Source organism: Protopterus annectens, chromosome 11.part0 (assembly GCF_019279795.1).
Source record: "Protopterus annectens isolate FY-2018-M chromosome 11.part0, PAN1.0, whole genome shotgun sequence".
Taxonomy (NCBI): Eukaryota; Metazoa; Chordata; order Ceratodontiformes; family Protopteridae; genus Protopterus; species Protopterus annectens.
Window position 1 is genome coordinate 1,196,099,820 of NC_056745.1, and position 17,690 is coordinate 1,196,117,509.

A 17,690-nucleotide genomic window follows, 5' to 3' on the forward strand; every position below is an offset into this window, starting at 1 on the left:
CACTGTTGTAAACTAATTTCTGCGTCTGGAGTTAATCCTTTTCTCTAGGACTAAGACATGCTAGATGTATTCTGGTGCTGAACTGTTGTAGGCTGTGGTAGTACATCTTTTACCCGTACTGGTGGGGTGCAGGGAACCCCATTCAGATCTCTTCATCCTTTTGTACAGTTGCCTTGCTTTGTCTTAGATTTTCTTATTCCTCCCAGGAAAGTAGTTGTCTTATTATTGATTTCATATTTGCTGTTTTCCTCCAGTCCTAAGGCATGTGCAACCCCCCTTTTTCTGCTTGTACATGCAGTTATAGTCCATGTAAAAAAAAGTCTTTGTGCCATTTTTCCCCTTACGTTGGCCTGTTGGAAGGTTCCTTGTACATAGTAGTAAGTTCTTTTCTAAAGCTACTGAGCTTTAGTTAAATTTTTTTTTCTTTTTTTGAGCTTGTGCAATGTGATTTTTTTTTTTGCATTTTGACCTTTTCTGTGGCAGCTAGAGCTCCTCACTGTCTACTTTCCCTCTTCCTAAAACTTTTAAATAAACAGGAAGAGGGAGGGCTTGTATCGCCTCCACCCTCAGAGTCTTTTAGCCCAAATATCAGTAGTGATGAGGCAACATCCCTACAGAACCAGAGTTCTCACTCTCCACATCTGGCACAAACTTGTCACCTCATTCACTGGGTCTGCTGGCCCATCTTTATCCCCCTGAGGGCACTACCCAACCCACATCCAGAGCTGGTGAGATTGTGGACACTGGTGCAGTGTCCATATACTGCTGCTTGGGGAGTGAGCGTGTCCAGGTTCAACCCCTTCACTAAAACCTTGCAAGTTCCCACTACTCTCCTGGTGCAGCTCACCTTGCTGTCTGCACAGTGACCTAACATGGTTGAGATGGCATTAGCTGCTCACTTTCTCCCTCTTCCTTTCCCTTCAGCTCCTGTGCATACGACCTGTTCTGCCCCCCCCCCCCCCCCAAAAAAAAAACTTTCCATCAAAACATGTACGCAATGACAGCATTTTTTTTTCTTTTTCTCTAGGGCATAAAATTGCTGTTCCAACAAAAAAAAAACACTTTAAACATAAGTGGGGGGCTGTGCCCCCCACACCCCCTACTTAAATATACCAACTCCGAGACTGCACTACAGTGCCGTAAATAGCAAAGTAACAAAGCGGCCAGGGAAAGAATTTGCTTAAAAGCCGCTTCGATATTTTGCGTTTCAGGCTTTTGAGTTCGACCAAGACATCTTCAGTCTTCTAATACGGAACTGATTATCTGTTTTGATTATCTGTTTTTAAAGGCCATTGCTATGATTTTGATGGTCGGAGGTTGAGAGGTATTTAAATAAAATTTTAAATTTATTACACACAACAGTCCCAACAGCAACCAAGTACCTCAATAAAAAAGGAAGATCGGTTCAGCTGCAGAAACAAAGTAGAGGTAAGGCTCCAGGTCTCTTCAAATAATTTTATTGTAAGGTTACACAAGCGCTTCCACCATTTGGCTTTTTCAGGTGTGAAGAAGCCAAATGGTGAAAGTGCTTGTGTAACCTTACAATAAAATTATTATAAGAGACCCGGAGCCTTACCTCTACTTTGTTTCTGCAGCTGAAATTTTTAAGTTTGATAAAGTTTGAATAATGGTTGTGTCCCTGGAAGAGTTGGGCAGCAGATGGTGGAGGTTTGTTCTGGAGGGACGTGTGCTTTTCCAGTTGGCAGATCACCATCCATGTAGAGGCTTGTGCAGTACTGAAATGGCCAGGACTGAGGATATATGCTTGGTAATTCAAAGTCTGTGACGGTAAGCAACATTACCGTGTGATTGAAGCATGCGTGTCTGTAGGAAAGGTGTAGCACGCCTTACACAGTGATGTGGGTGCTCACATCAGCTGCTAGGGGTCAGGTAAAATCCTTCTTGTAAATGCTCTCCTTGCTGAAATGATTGGGAGAGCACGGAGAACTTTGTGGTAGCATAGATCACTGCTCAAGACCCGTGAGGAAGCCAGATGTTTGGCTGGCATGGAGGCAAATTGAGCATACTTAAATTGTCAGATGTAATGCTCTGCCTTTATTTCTATGCTTTATCACTACCCTTCCCTGTTGAACTGCATTTTATTGAACTGTTTTCTTTTTCTGTTGTATATTAAGGCTGCTGTTGGCTGTGTCACCAGGAATGACTTTTGTAAAACCTTTGTCATGTGGTTAGTGCTATTTCTGCATGTTCGTTTTCTTTAAGTTTTTCTTTTTTCAGTATTCATTGAATGCTTTTACACCATACAGCTAATCTACTGTAACCTATGGAATTCTACCAATCCTAAAGCTTAATTTTCATGTAGGTTCATAGGTGTGTGCAATGCTAACAATCGGGACCTTTTTAAGCCTAGCCATGCGTCCCAAATATCTGACAAGTTCAGTCACCCTTAGTGTAAGCAGATGCTTGGAGATTAAATATTTACTGGTTACCTGTTTCCATTAGAGAGGCGGGTGCCAAACCAGGAGTGAGTTTCTGGTTCCTTATCTCCTCCACGTTTATGGGGAGCCTGCTCCAGGGAAGGTGTAGAATCTAAGATGCATACCTCTCTCTCCAGCAGGCCTTGTTTGTCACAGGCAAGGTTTAAGTTTTTATAATGGGTAATTCTGGTACTGTATGTTTTTGGGATATGCTACAGGCCCATTAAGATGGGTCTGACAATGCTTTTGTATGCCAGTCATCCCCCTCAACAGCCTCTAGGAGACAATATGGGGTAGAGCTTTTAGGCAGTCTGCATAGGATGTGCTATGCCCCGTATTCTTTCAGTGGGGAACTTCTGTGGATGTTCCATTTGGTAGGTGTGCTTGGTTGGGTACATAGTCAGTGGTAGGTGTAATGAGTTCTGTATAAAGTGAAGCAGTGCCCTCCTTGGAGATGAGATGTACCCTTGTTTATAAGTTGCATATTTTCTAACACCCGTATACACATTTTGCTAGATTAGTGTTTACATGTGCCCCCAAGTACCTGACTACTGGATTGAGTCTTGGGGGGGGGGGGTTGTCAGCATGGTAGTTACCAGGGTTGACTGACTTCCTAAAGGATACTGTTATGTATTTCTTGGTATTTAGTTTAGTTTGTCCATGGCTTTGACACCAGTTATTTGTCTGTATCAACCCTTTGAAAACTTTGGCGTTGTTGTGGGGGGGGGGGTGTATTATGATTGTTCCTAATTGTCAGATGGCTTGGCCAGGTCATGGCCCTTGTTCATTGCTTTGGTGACTTTCCAAGTCCACCAGGCTGAATAGGCATGACCTGCTTTTGATGAAACTAAAGTGAGTGGGGTGCAGTATTTGGAGGCTTCATATGTCATTGAGTATGTCCATGATTATTTCCATAGCTTTGCATTTCACTTTAGTGTTAGTTTGGGGAGTTGTATTTGATGCTATTTTCTGAGGAGTGTTGGGGTAGAGAGGTAGAGCTAAATTTGTCTGCCAGTAGTTTTGTTGTATCTTCTGGTTTAGTGTACGCGACTCATTAACAGTGAGCTTTGCATATAATTGTGTACTGCCTTTTGAGGTTGTGGATATAGCTAAAGAATGCATTGTGGTTACCCTTGACATGGGAGGCCAGATCTACCTTAAATTTGGCTTATGTAGACTTGAATTTAGTTTGTTTTGAGAGTGATTATCAAGCGGAGTGCTACACCTAATTTTTGCCTTGATATTCTGTCTTCTGTTGTACAGTGTGTTGATTGATTGATTCCATCAGGATGTCTTGGCTTCAATTGTGTGCTTATTCCTAGTGGGTACGGCCATCTCTGCAGCTATTAACATGGTTTTACAGGGTTATTGTGAAAAGTTCTGTATAGACAGCAGTGTTCTCAGGGTTTGTGGAAGCGTGGCATTTTGCCAGGTTATCATTTAAGAATATGAAGTTAACAGAGTAGTTCCTGAGCTTTCCAGACTTAACTGGGGTTCCAGGTTTCATTTTTACTTTTTATGTGCACACATGATTGTTTGACTGCATTTTATTGATACACCACTGTGCTGGCCAGTGAGCAGTAATATATGTCAGTATAAATTGCAGCATTTATCCAAATATGTAATGGAACTTGTATTTCATTTTTTAGACAGTGATCTGCAAGGTACAAACAGCTCTGGATCCTTGGGTGGTCCTGATGTTCGTCGGCGAATTCCAATCAAATTAATCTCGAAGCAGACTACTAAAATTAAAGCATCGCCTCGCAGTCAAAGAACTATGAGTAGACTTCCTGGGAAGACACAAGCAGTTGAAGATGGTATGTCAGATGTTTTGGGTAGTTCATAGGATGGTCAGATGCAGCAGCTAGATGTTTTTGTATGGCTCTATAGATTCCATTGTGAGACTTGGAGACTGGGCATGTTGTGAAGCTGCAATGCCCTGCTGCTAAGTAGGAGGATTTGTGCTGTTGGATAGTCTGCAATGTGCTGTCATTTTAGTAGTGAGCAGCATTAGGATGTAATTTTAAAGCTGCTGTTCCTCTGCCTACCTGTTTGGACGATGTATGATAAAAATCAGGTTTTACAAAGTCCTGTAAATCCTCCATGTTGTAGAGCTTTGTTGCTGGTGCCTTTTATTATGGAATAGTCTTTGATCAGAAGTGCAATTTAAAGTCTTGTTCCTCGTAAATGCCAAGGTTTTCTTCCTTTAATCCAGCTCAAGTGCTGTATGCAAAAACTTTTCCTGCTTCTATCTGTTTATGCAGTTTCTGTGCACACCATTTTGGCTTTTGTGGAACTTGTTTTTATATTTCCTTCAAAGACTTGCTTACATGATGCAACAAATATTGCAGCAAGTCTTTGAACTGTGGAGGGAATGCTTACACACAGACATCTTGTATTCTTGACAAATAACCCTTCTTACCTTTGCTTCAGGAACAGAAAGCTTCTTGCATCTAGGCACAGGATGCAAAGTTTGTCCTGAGTGCAAATGAGCAGACAGTAAGTTTCTTTCTTTGAAGAATGTGCTGCTTGCAGCATTTATGAGCTTGAATCAGAACTATAGCACTACAGCTTCTCAAGTAAAACTTTCCAAGGAACCCTGTAAAGGACGGCCCCTACCATGCAATGCAGTTACCCTTTTTTTCTTTTTTATACGTGTAACATCACGCAAGTGTAATGTCCTGAATCCTTTCAATTTCTTTATTTCCATTTTCCACATACTCACCTTGTTTGGACACAACATTCAGGAGGGAAGGAATTTGCCTCGTATGCATGATGGGAAGTTGTGCACCAACTAGCAAGACTTGGACTGCCTGTCATCTAAAACAGCAGACACACTCACACGCACCTTTACTCTCAGTACTGTGCAAACTATGGCCTTCCAGATTTCTTTTTGGAGAGTACCAAAGATTATTGCATCTTCAAAAATGGGCCTGCACTACTCAGTATATCTTCTCTAGTTAGTTCGCGTTTCAAAAATTATTTTTAAATGGTATAACTCTGATGTTCATCGTGTTACACTGCTGAAGTCATCACACTTGGGTTATCCTGCCGTCAGGCGGTCCCGCAGTCAGCCAGAGTTCCTAAGTCTTGGTCCGGTGTCGGTTGCGGTCTCTTCTTCCCTGATGTCAGTGTGCCAGGGGTATAAAAGATGCGTCAGACTCCTTTTTCTTCAGTCTTTCTTGCCGCACGGTGCCCGAAGCAGAAGCAGTTCGCAAGTGCCGGTCGGCCGACTCCTGAGATTTTCAAAGTCGAATTTCATATTCAAAGTCTTCAATAAAGCTAAGTACCCCGTTGGGGAAACTTTTTTTTTCTTGCCTCTGACCGATGTCAGAAAAAGTTAATTGTATTTCTTGTGGGAAGCAAATACCTCATGAGGGCTTCCACTCTTACTGTACTCCTTGCCTAGGCCCTGATCACGACGTCAGTTGTCGGTTTTGTGCTAGATTTAACAAACTCACTATAAAAAGACATTTTGATTTTGCTTTGCACTACTTTGGCTGAAGGTTCAATTATACTATGCCGTCGGATCAACCGACTACCTCAATACTGAAAAAATGCAAAGACGAGGATAAAGACAGGCATCCGAGGTCCAAAACGGATGATGAAACCTCTTCTAGGCCAGTTGCCGGTTCTCAGTGAGGCACTTTTGCAGCCCCTGACACCTGCTTCCGACTCCCACGTGGAGACAACTAGGCATCTGGAAACTCAAGGTATTGGGCCTACGGAAACTAATCCCTCAGATGGGTCCGGAGCCGCTGAGCAGGCATCGGCTTCTGAGGGCGTTTTCAGACCTTCGCAACTTACCATTAAAACATCAGGTACCATTAAAGACAAACAAGTACAGCATTCTCCTGGACGGTCTTCCATGCCTAAGAAACAGATGCTTAAAATGGCCGAAGACCTCATTACTCTAATCAAGGGTTCCCATCCTCCTCCTGAGAAAAGGCCTAGGCAGGATACAGACTGATTCCTCTGATCAGGTTTCCATTTCCTCTGATTCCTCTTCAGACCAGGGATACTCTCTACCTCCCTATGAGGACTCTGCTGAAGAATCTATCCCTTCAGCCTCTCCTCCTGAGGATTATTCTTTTGGGGAAACTTTGCATGCCATGAGGGAGCATTTCCAATGGGAAAACCAGGATTACTCCGAATCCAAGAAACGGCTCAAGGATTTCCTTTTACTGCCCCAGCACAGGCCGCTGGCTATCCCCCTGTGCTAGACATTGTGGATGATGTGTTCTCTGAATCTAGCTTCTCTCCTGATTCTTTGCCCCCTGCTCCAGCCAAGCCAGACAGGTATTAGAGTCCCTGACTCTCACAAGTTTCTTTACAAAAACCCTTCTGCGGATCCAGAAACTATTTCCCAGGGTCTATAAGGGGTTAAGGCTTCCGTTGCAAAAAATCCAGTACCCTCTGACAGATTCCAGAGCTTTGGATAGATGGTGGAAGAAAATATGACTTTTGCAACTTTAGCAGTAAGAGCTTTAAATTGCCAGTTTTACATGCTTAAGTACCAAAAACATTTAATGGCTCAGTTAAAATAGAAAATGCTTGAAAGCTCAGAAGCTCATGATTGTAAAGAAATGCAGGATTTACTGCATGCAGTTGAACAGGTGGGAAAACATACTCTGCAGTGTGGTTTTGATTCTTTAGAGACCTTGTAGAGCCGAAGTTACAGGTTCAGTGATTTGAAGACATGCTTGGTTAAAAGAACAGAGTTTACCCAATCATGTTAAGGCAAAATTATTGGATGCTCCTTTACAGCATGATACCTTGTTTGGTGTTAAGGCAGAAGAGGTGTTAAAGAAAATGGGGGATAAAGCTAAATCTATGCAAACAGTCAAGGATTTCTTACAGGTACATCCACCTCGGTTTAGCAGAAATTGTCCAACAAAGAATTGGTCCTTTCAAGTGTCAAGACAGGCCAGAGAGGCAGATAGATGCCCGAGGCAGATCTCAACCCCAAGGCTCAAGCAGACGATGACAGTGGGGCACCTCGACCCCAAAAGGAGGTGAGGACAAGTCTCAACCTTACAGGAAACAGTCACAATGACTTTCCCCCTCGTACGCCAAGCATGTCCCTTTTGAAAGCCCCCTTGGGGGGAAAAAATAGCACTTTTTTCTCAACTGGCAAACAATCGCCCAAGACAAATGGGTTCTGAATATTGTGTCAAGGTTACAGGTTCAACTTTCATACTTTACCAAGGCTAAAAGGAATGCCAGACCTGCCACAATCAATGGGCAGAGGCACCAAAACAAATTTCAGCCCTCATGGACATGAGCTATTCAAAATGTACCACAACAAGAACAAGGGCAAGGATTTTACTCTAGACTCTTTCTGGTCTCCAGAAAGGACAAGGCCTGGAGGCCCATACTAGACCTTTCAATTCTGAATACTTACCTGGATATTCCGAAATTCAAAATGTTGACATTACAGCAGCTTCTACCCCATGCTGGGCAAGAAGGCTTGACACTCTGGACCTCAGAGGCATACCTGCATGTCCCTATCAGACAAAATTGCAGAAGATACCTCGGATTCAAAGCTGGTACAATGCACTACCAATTCTCTGCTCTGCCCTTTGGTTTATCTACTGTACCCAGGGTCTTCACAAAGTGCCTGACACCAGTAATTGCCTTTTGCAGACAAAAAGGAATTCAAATATATCCATACCTGGACGACTGCCTCATTCAAGCAGAGACAAAGGACATTCTTCTACAGCATCTGGCGTTTGTAAAAAGGTTACTAATTTCTCTAGGGTACACAGTAAACGAAAAGAAGTCAAAACTAGTGCCCTCGCAACAGATTATATTCCTGGGTGCCAGCTTAAATACAACGACCCAGATGGCTTACCTCACGCCAGACAAACAAGTTCAAGTAACTCATTATTTTCACTTACTGGCAAAAACGTCCCATCTCCCTGCAAGAAAAATTCTGCAGGCCCTGGGATTCATGGCATCCTGCATACTACTAATACCATATGCCAGACTGCATATGAGGAAATTACAATGGTATCTAAAGTGTTTGGACTCAACACTTTCGCAGTTTAGAAGCAGTAATACCTACAACAGGAGTTTTGATGGTGGGCACAGGCATGTCACCTAAACAAGGGTCAGCCTTTTACCCAACCCACAGCCAGGCAAACTCTAACAGATGCTTCGGATTATGCTGGGGAGCACACATGGCAGGAAAATGCCTTCAGGGCAAGTGGACCACAGACCAGATGCATATTCACATCAATCAAAAAGAGATGTTGGTTGTTCAAAAGGCCCTAACAGCTTTCAAGGACCTTATGCATCCAGGACAATTATTAATAAAGACAGACAACACCACAGTTATGTGGTACATAAACGAGTAAGGGGACACTCATTCTTATCCCCTATGCAGGCAAGCCAGGACCTTGTGGGACACTACTCTTAACGTATCAAGTTCACCTGCAAGCACAATTCCTGCCAGGAAAGAAATACTCTGGCAGACGATCTAAGCAGAAATATCATGGACACTCACGAATGGAAATTAAATCCACAAATCTTCAGCATGGTAACGCAAAAATTGGGATGCCCAGACATCTTTTTCCTCCCCACTGAATTGCCAACTACAAAAATTCTGCACCAGGACAAACAAGCATGGAAAGTGGATGCTCTTTTGTTCAGCTGGAAAAAATCTAAAAGTTTATGCCTTCCTGCCACTGCCTCTCCTGTCACAGGTACTCCTAAAAGCCAGACAAGAAAAACCACAGATGATCCTGATTGCTCCGGACTGGCCATGCCAGCACTGGTACCCTATCTTAAGGAACTTGGCTCAAGACCCACCATGGATTTTGCCTCAAATTCCACACCTTCTGACTCAACAAAACAATCCGATCCTGCCTGGCAAGCTCAAAACCCTAAACCTGGCTGCATGGCAGATACATTAGTCAAATGGGCTGCATGGCAGATACATTAGTCAAACGGGCAACACCTCTCTCTAAAGCTGTTATGGATGTCGTTTTGGAGGCCAGGAGGCTGAGCACCAGGAAAGCTTACTCAGAAAAATGGAAGAGATTCTACGCCTGGAACCAGGCTCAAAGCATTGACCCTCTTGTTCCAAACATTCCTCAGATTTTACAATACTTAACTGAAATGCTGGACAGAGGCCTATCCTACTCATTAAGATCCACGCCTCTGCCATTTCAGCACATTACAACACGTATCCCCCTTTATTCTCTCATCCCTTGCTAAAGCAGTACCTCAGAGGGGCTAAAAACATAAGACTACCCTGGAGAGCACCAACACCAACTTGGGACTTCAGTTTCATTTTGGAAAAACTGACCCTACCACCTTTTGAGCCAGCCAATACAGCCGATCTAAAAAATCTTATGAAAAACTGCTCTGCTCCTGGCAATAACGTCAGCACGAAGAGTCTCAGAGCTACAGGCATTAATGGCAGTGGAACCTTTTGTAATTTTTCATCAGGACCGGGTTTCTTTAAGGACAAACCCTACCTTTATGCCAAAGGTGATATCTAGTGTGGCTCTTAACCAAACCATCCATTTGCCAACTTTTTATCCCAACCCCCAGAATAAAGGGGAGAAACTTCTGCATTCTTTGGACATACACAGGCAGCCACGCTTCTACTTAGACAAAACAAAAGCTTTCAGGAAAACTGAGCAACTGTTTGTAGCATATGCTGCAGGATCACAGGGCAAGGCTATCTCAAAGCAAACTATATCCAAATGGATAGGACACTGTATTCGTTACTGCTACACACAGCATGGAAAATCAGTCCCAAATACCATTAGGCCACACACCTTTACTAAGCACTACCACCTGCCTCTTTACTCTAAATCCAGAGCAGGATTTGCCACTGCAGTTCTGCAGGGCCTCATAGCCAATCCTAACTTTATAGACCAGCTACCCAACCTTAGCTTTGGGATTCTACCCAAGTGTGATGACTGCAGCAATGTAACACGAACATAATACAGTTTTGTACCTACCATAAATGTAGATGCGAGTGTTCACACTGCTGCAGTCCAGGTTACCCTCCCTCCATCCCCTCTGAACTAGCTGGACTTACCTATATCTTTCTATCCTATACAACCTTTGAGGTGTATTTGCTGGTAACTGAAGGTATTGCTTTTATTTTGTCTATTTTTCATTAGCAATATGTATTGCCTACCTATTGAGGGCACCTGACATCTGGGGCAAGACAAACTGAAGAAAATGACGTTGGATTCAACTTGTATACCCCTGGCACACTGACGTCAGGGAAGAAGCGACAGCAACTGACACCGGACCAAGACTTTGGAACTCTGGCCGACCGTGGGACCGCCTGACGGCAGGATAACCCAAGTGTAATGACTGCAGCAGTGTGAACCCTCTAACATCTATATTTATGGTAAGTACAAAACTGTACTTTTTATTTCCTGCAGGTTGAAGGTTGACTTCCATTTAAATTTTTGTCTGTTGAGCACTAAAATCAGCCATCCTACATTAGGAAGACCCTCCTACACCAGTGTGGCAGAAGTGTGCAGCTCAGGACCTATCTGACTTGGGGATTGTTGGAAAAAGGCTCAGTTTTTGGCTCTCCCATTGGATAGTTTGCATTTAAACTGTTTAATTCCATTTGTATTTAATCACTGTGTTTGTGCATAACTGCACACCACACAACAAAGTTTAGCACTGATGTGTATAGATGCAAACGCTTAAACTTTTCCTTTGATATTTGCTAAAAAACCCTCCAACTCCACTGCTTGTCTCTGCTCTAAGCAGTTGAGCTTTGCTAACCAGCGAGCAACTTGGTTACTCATTCTGAGGTGCTGATATATTCTTCCACCCATAGCCTTCCACAGAATAACCATCCTTGTTTAGTCTCACAAGCAAACCCTAGTCTATCTTGCCCATCCCTACTCGTTACTACAATACATACCTGGCATAATAGACAGATCTGAAGTAGTTACTTCATTTGATCTGCAACCTGTGGGTAGTCCGATCCGACCTCTGATCCGAACCGGCAGCTTTCCAAGCTCCAATATCAGAGCTCCTAGCTCCTCCCCTACCCATAATCCCTTGCTACCAACCACATTACCTCAGATCGTTTTTTTGCCACGGTTAAAGACAGTTGCTTCATAGTGAAGAGCTCCTGGCCTGGTGAGATTGTTCTAATTATAGACTTCTTTTCTTGTTTAAACTTGTGTGTGTGTGTTAAAATTCAAACCTAATCTCCCTTTAGTTTAACTTTCTTTCCCCCTCCCCCCCAGTGTTTGGGTGTGTGTGTGAGAGGTTTTTATGGCCAAATCTAAGGCCATATTTTCAAAATGTACTGAGTGTGGCCACAAGCTTTCCTCAGCTGATGGCCACACTCAGTGCGTTTTGTGCCTGGGGGCAGCCCATCTATCGGAGGCCTGCCAGATATGTGCGGCCTTCAACCCTCGGGCACTCAGGGACAGGAAGAACAAGCTGATCCTGGCGGGAAAACTTCCCCAGGAATCAGCTTCTTCTTCCTCTCCCAGCCGGGTTCAAGCTACTACTGTAGCTTCGGCGCCGGCTACTCCATTAGCTGTACCTGGGACTCAACCTCCCTTATCAGGTACCAGCTCTGTGGAATCTAGTGCTTCTTCCCACCGGGAGAAGAACCACAAGGACAGAGACTGTCACAAATCAAAAAGGCGGGCCGAGTCTCATCCCTCTGCTCTGCCTGAGAAAATCCTGAAGTCCCCTGTGAGGGTCTCCGGATCCTCGTCTCCTCGTCCTCTCAGCTCCGTTCACCTTCTTTTTCTCCGGAGCCGGAGGAAGAGGATAGGTCTCTCTCTGTCTTCGAGGCGGCCCTCCCGGCCCGCCTCGACTACCTCTTCACAATCTACTCTAAGCATCTCCGAAGCAGACATGGATCGGATGATGCGAAGATTCCTGCAGCCCCAGAAGCAGATGGGGATGCTCTTGCCTCTTCCTCCCCCCCCCCCTTTGGGAGGGAGTGCAGCCCCCATTTTTGCCCCGATCGCTCCTTCTCCGACCCGTTTTCGGGTCTCGGAGTTGTCGGATCCAGGCCTTTTCGGACCTGGGGGTACGTCTGCGCCGATAGCAGCTGTGTCTTAGACGCCGACTATACCTTCGAGCTTATCTGATCAGAGCTCTCGGGGCCGAGGGTTGAGCATCGGATCAGAGGGGGTGGTTGTGTCTTCGGCGCCGATTGGGTCGGAGCGCACCACTACCTCTGGTCTGATTGCTTCAGCTCCGACCCCGATCCTATCCTCGGAGCCAGGGAGGTTACTTTCTCAGGCTGGGGACAGTGAGTCTCCCTCAGCTTTTGAGGTAGTGGAGAGGGTACTGTCGAGGTCATCCTGGTCCCCGACCGGGCCTTCGGATCCACCCGTGCCCCCACTGTATCAGGGTCTGTCTTCGATCATCCGTCCATCTGGACAGCCTGCCCAAGCCCTCCAGTTGGTTCCTATGGAGGAACACCACCCTGCGGACGAGCCCTCTTCGGACAGTCCCGCTGAAGAGGCGCCTCGGAAGCATCTGTGCAAAAGGAGGCACCTGGACTCCCCTGAGTCCATTACCACGGATACGGATTTGGATGATACGGAGGGCTCCCCAAGGTCACCCCCTGAAGGTGTCTCCTTTGGAGACATCATGGAAATGTTGCGTACAAGAGGGGGTTGGTCTGCCCAAAAGCCCTCCCTGGACGAGTCTGTATTTCTGGAGGCCTTTGAGGCAGGCCCATCTACCTCCTGGGTGCCCCCCCCCCCCAGCCGACCCCTTGGTGGATCTAATTACCACCAGGGCTTGGAAAGAGCCCGACACCATGGAGCCTATCCCTAGACGCCCTGACAAGGTCCTCAGCCCTCCCTCTGATAGACCTTCTTGGTTCAAAGGCGCGCCGGTTGATGCTATGTTGGTGGCGGCGGCCACTAGGAAAGAACTTGCCCAGGAAAGTTCTTCGGTCCATCCGCCAGACGAGCATTGGACCGTATTGGGAAGCGGATGTTTGCTTCAGCGGCCTTTGCCATAAGGTCGCTGAACTACATGGCACACACCATTAGGCTACAGCGTGACTTGAGGAATACGCTGCAGCCCCTCCGGAGTCCATGTCTGTCCCAGACAAAAAGGTTTTTGAGACTCTAATGGCTGCTCTAAAGTCCATATCAAATACATCAATGCAGCTTCTTTCCCATGCCACGGAAGGAGCCGCTAGAGCTAGCGGAGCTGGAGTGGTCTTGCGACGTCACTCCTGGCTCCGCCTTTGCAACTTCACGGAACCCTTTAAGGCGTCCTTCGCGAACGCCCCTTATGACTGTTCGGCCTTATTTGGCTCAACAGTTCACGAGACGCTAGTCCAAAGCGAAAAGGATGGGAAGACGCTGTCTGAGTCCGCTTCTCTAGCCCCCAAAGATCCTTCTCCAGGAATCAGAGAGGGCAAAAGAAGCTGTGGTTCCGTAAATCTCAGCAATGCCGTTCCTGCTGCGGACAACTCGTCCTCTAGAGGCAGAGGACAAGGTGGACGCCGGCCCAGAGGCAGAGGGGGGGGCCGTGTAACTTCGGGTCTAGAGAACCTTTCTCGGACAGACCCGCGCAACAGCCCTAAGGGCTTGCCCGACTGTCCCTCTCTGGAGGCAGTCGGGGGGCGATTATCGGAGCACCTGTCAAACTGGGAGTCCATTACAAAGGATCGATGGGTACTCCAGATTATATCCAGAGGTTACACTATACCGTTCACACCCCCCCCCCCCAAACCCAAACTTCTCCCCGATGTTCCACCCCATCAGAGGAAGTCCGCAGCTCTGGAAATTTCAGAGTTACTAAGAAAAAGAGCCATCCAGCCCGTCCCCCCAGATCAGTCCGGATTGGGTTATTACTCCAGGTTCTTCTTGGTGCCAAAGAAAACGGGGGACCTCAGACCCATCCTAGACCTCTCGTCCCTGAACCTGTTCATACCCAAGGAAAAGTTCCGGATGGTCACCCTCCAATCTATTCTCCCCCTTCTGCGGGAGGACGACTGGATGTGCTTGTTAGACCTCAAAGATGCGTACTACCATATACTAATGGACAGACTATCCTGGAGGTTCCTCCGCTTCCGGCTCGGAGCCAGTCATTATCAGTTCAGGGTTCTTCCGTTTGGCCTAACCTCAGCCCCCAGAGTGTTTACCAAAGTCATGGCAGTGGTTGCAGCCCACCTGAGACTCCAGGGCATTCAGGTGTTCCCTTACCTAGACGACTGGCTCCTCACCGCCCCCAACAGGCATCTACTGGTTGTGGCGAGAGATTACGCCCTCTCTCTGGCCCATTGTTTGGGCATTTCAGTGAATCTAAGGAAATCCTGCCTGTGCCCCACTCAAGCCCTAGAATTCATAAGGGCCAGGTTGGATACTCGGATCTCCAAAGTGTTTCTTACACCTGTCAGGCTGAACAATTTGTCCCTCCAAATCACAGGCATTCTTCAGAGCCCCGATCCTCCAGCAGAATTAGTCCTGAGGGTGCTAGGGTCTGTCAGCAGCAATCGGCCTTTCTTTTCATGCCCGTCTGCGAATGCGAGTTACAGTGGACTCTCCAGGTCCAATGGTCACCATCGGTACATCCCTTAGACATGCCGATTCCCCTGAGCAGGGCGTGCAGACACTCCCTTCTTTGGTAGTTACGGGCTCAGGAACTCTAAGGGAGACCCTTTGTAATTCCCCCAGTCAAAGCCACGTTTACCACGGATGCTTCTTGCCTTGGGTGGGGTGGGCATTATGCAGGCAAGTCTGTCCAAGGCATGTGTACTTCTCTAGAGACTGCATATCATATCAACGTCCTAGAGATGAGGGCAGTGCTTTTGGCGTTGCAAGCTCTTCATCACCTTCTTCCTCTGGGGACTATTGCAATCCAGACGGACAACATGTCCGTTGTCTGGTATATAAACAAACAGGGAGGGACCAGATCTTACCCCCCGAGTCGAAGCCATGAGAGTGTGGGAATGGGCGATTTCCACAAACCGCTTTCTGTTAGCAACGCACATTCCGGGACGGTCCAACATATTAACGGACAAGTTAAGTCTGGTATTCCTCAGCCCTTACGAGTGGTCTCTGAATCCTTCTGTCGCGAAACAGATATTCCTCAAGTGGGGTCAACCTCGCTGCGACCTTTTCGCTTCTCCCCTAAACACAAAATGCAGCGATTACTTCGCGATAGTTCCCCCCAGAGGGGAATCCCCCAGGGACGCTCTGATTCATGCTTGGCCACCCGGTCTCCTTTATGCGTATCCTCCTCTTCCTCTGATGATGAAATTCATCCAGAAAGCCTGTCTGTTGGGGAGCAGAGTAATTCTCATAGCCCCATTCTGGCCTCGACAAATCTGGTTCCCCTTTCTGCAGTCTGTGTGGCTCCCCCGTGGATTCTGGACCCCAGACCAGACCTAATCTCGCATCCGATGAGATGCCACACTCCGAACCTGGTCAATTCTCCGGCTTATGGCTTGGTTGATCCAGTTCCATTAACGGCTAGGACTCCCGGTATCTCGTCCCCTGTTAAGGCCATTCTGGTGGCAGCTCATAAGCCATCCACCAGAAAGCTCTACAACAGTAAATGGAAACGCTTTTCCATCTGGGCAAAGGAGAAGGAATTGGATCCCTTTACGGTTCCTATTCCCACTATCCTGGACTTCCTGTCCTTTCTTTTTAGACAAGGAGCTAGTGCGTCCACCGTTGAGGTCCAGCTAGCAGCCATCTCTCATCACGTGGGGGATGGCGTAGATTCCTTGGCGTCAGCAAAAATATGCAAGACCTTCTTAAAAGGCGTGTTTCTCTTAAAGCCCCCTATTAAGCCGGCAGTTCCTCCATGGGATCTTACCTTGATCTTACAAGCATTAACAAGACCACCTTTCGAGCCGGCGGCCTCAGTGCCATTGAAATTCTTATCTTGGAAAACGGCCTTTTTGGTCGCTATTACTTCAGCCAAATGAGTCTCAGAATTACAAGCTCTGTGCATTAAGCATCCATACCTTATTTTTCACAAGGATAGAGTGGCCCTCAGGACTAATCCTTCCTTTCTGCCTAAGGTAGCCACAGAGGCTAACATTAATCAGTCTATTAATCTTCCTGTTTTCTTCTCGAATTTCCAAAACAAGGGTGAATACACATTGCACAAATTGGATGTACACAGACAACTACGTTTTTACTTGCATAGGACTAAAGATTTTTGCAAGTCAGACCAGTTGTTTGTTTCTTATGCTAAGTCAGCCATGGGCAAACCAATTTCTAAGGTGACAGTGGCAAATTGGATCTCTCGGTGCATTAGACGGGGATACACTTCATCTGGGAAGCCAGCTCCGGTTTGTGTGCGTGCGCATTCTACTAGATCTGTGGCTACCTTGACGGCTTTTTGGTCTAGAGTTCCGGTAGACAAGATTTGTTCAGCAGCTACCTGGTCCTCTTCCCACACGTTCATTTCTCATTACAAACTGGACATGATTTCCAGAAGTAGGGCTTCCTTTGGCTCCGCGGTGCTTCGGAATATCCTTCCGTAGGGACCACCCAGGGTCTTGGGTAAGCTGGGGACTCTGTCCCACAGGTTGCAGATCAAATGAAGTAACTACTTCAGATAAAGAAGTTATGTACTCACCATAACGTTCCATCTGAGTAGATACTTCATTTGTCTGCAACCACCCCTGCCATCCCCCGAACCTCGGTAAGGTATTGTTCCTTGGAGATTTTTCTCCGTCTTTAGCCTTTAGGGCAAAATAACAGATCTGAGGTAATGTGGTTGGTAGCAAGGGATTATGGGTAGGGGGAGGAGCTAGGAGCTCTGATCTTGGAGCTTGGAAAGCTGCCGGTTCGGATCCGAGGTCGGATCCGACTACCCACAGGTTGCAGAAAAATGAAGTATCTACTCAGATGGAACGTTATGGTGAGTACATAACTTCATTTTTCCCACCATTTCTCCAGCCACCCTGATTGACATGGGCATCCTGAGGCAGTGTAGCAATTACCTTGTGTATACTGACAGCCACTTGCTGCTAAAGCAAAGAGTTATTTGAGGGATGTAACTATACCACAGAATTAGAATAAATCCCCTCCCATAACCGTAAACAAGAGATACAACAGGTTGTCTGCACACACAACTCCCCCCTCACACAAGGTCAAGATACAAACCCATATATATTGAGGCACTCCCTAAGAGCCTACCAAAAGACCAGCATCCTCGGGGGTGCAAACAACTTACACTTACTGGTACACAAACGGAGTTCACCACTACACATTTCAACACACATAACTGTCTCAGCAGTTAAGCCTGCAAGGC

The 17,690-nt window shown here is 46.3% G+C and overlaps 1 protein-coding gene across 4 annotated transcripts in view; it reads left to right on the forward strand.

The window, feature by feature from the left end:
* CBLL1 (Cbl proto-oncogene like 1) overlaps nt 1-17,690 on the forward strand; it is a 264,968-nt gene that overhangs the window by 65,219 nt on the left and 182,059 nt on the right. For all 4 annotated transcript variants that reach the window (XM_044088558.1, XM_044088556.1, XM_044088557.1 and 1 more), the window contains exon 2: nt 4,088-4,255. In XM_044088558.1, the coding sequence (XP_043944493.1) occupies nt 4,088-4,255 (168 nt within the window). The remainder of the gene's footprint in view (nt 1-4,087; nt 4,256-17,690) is intronic.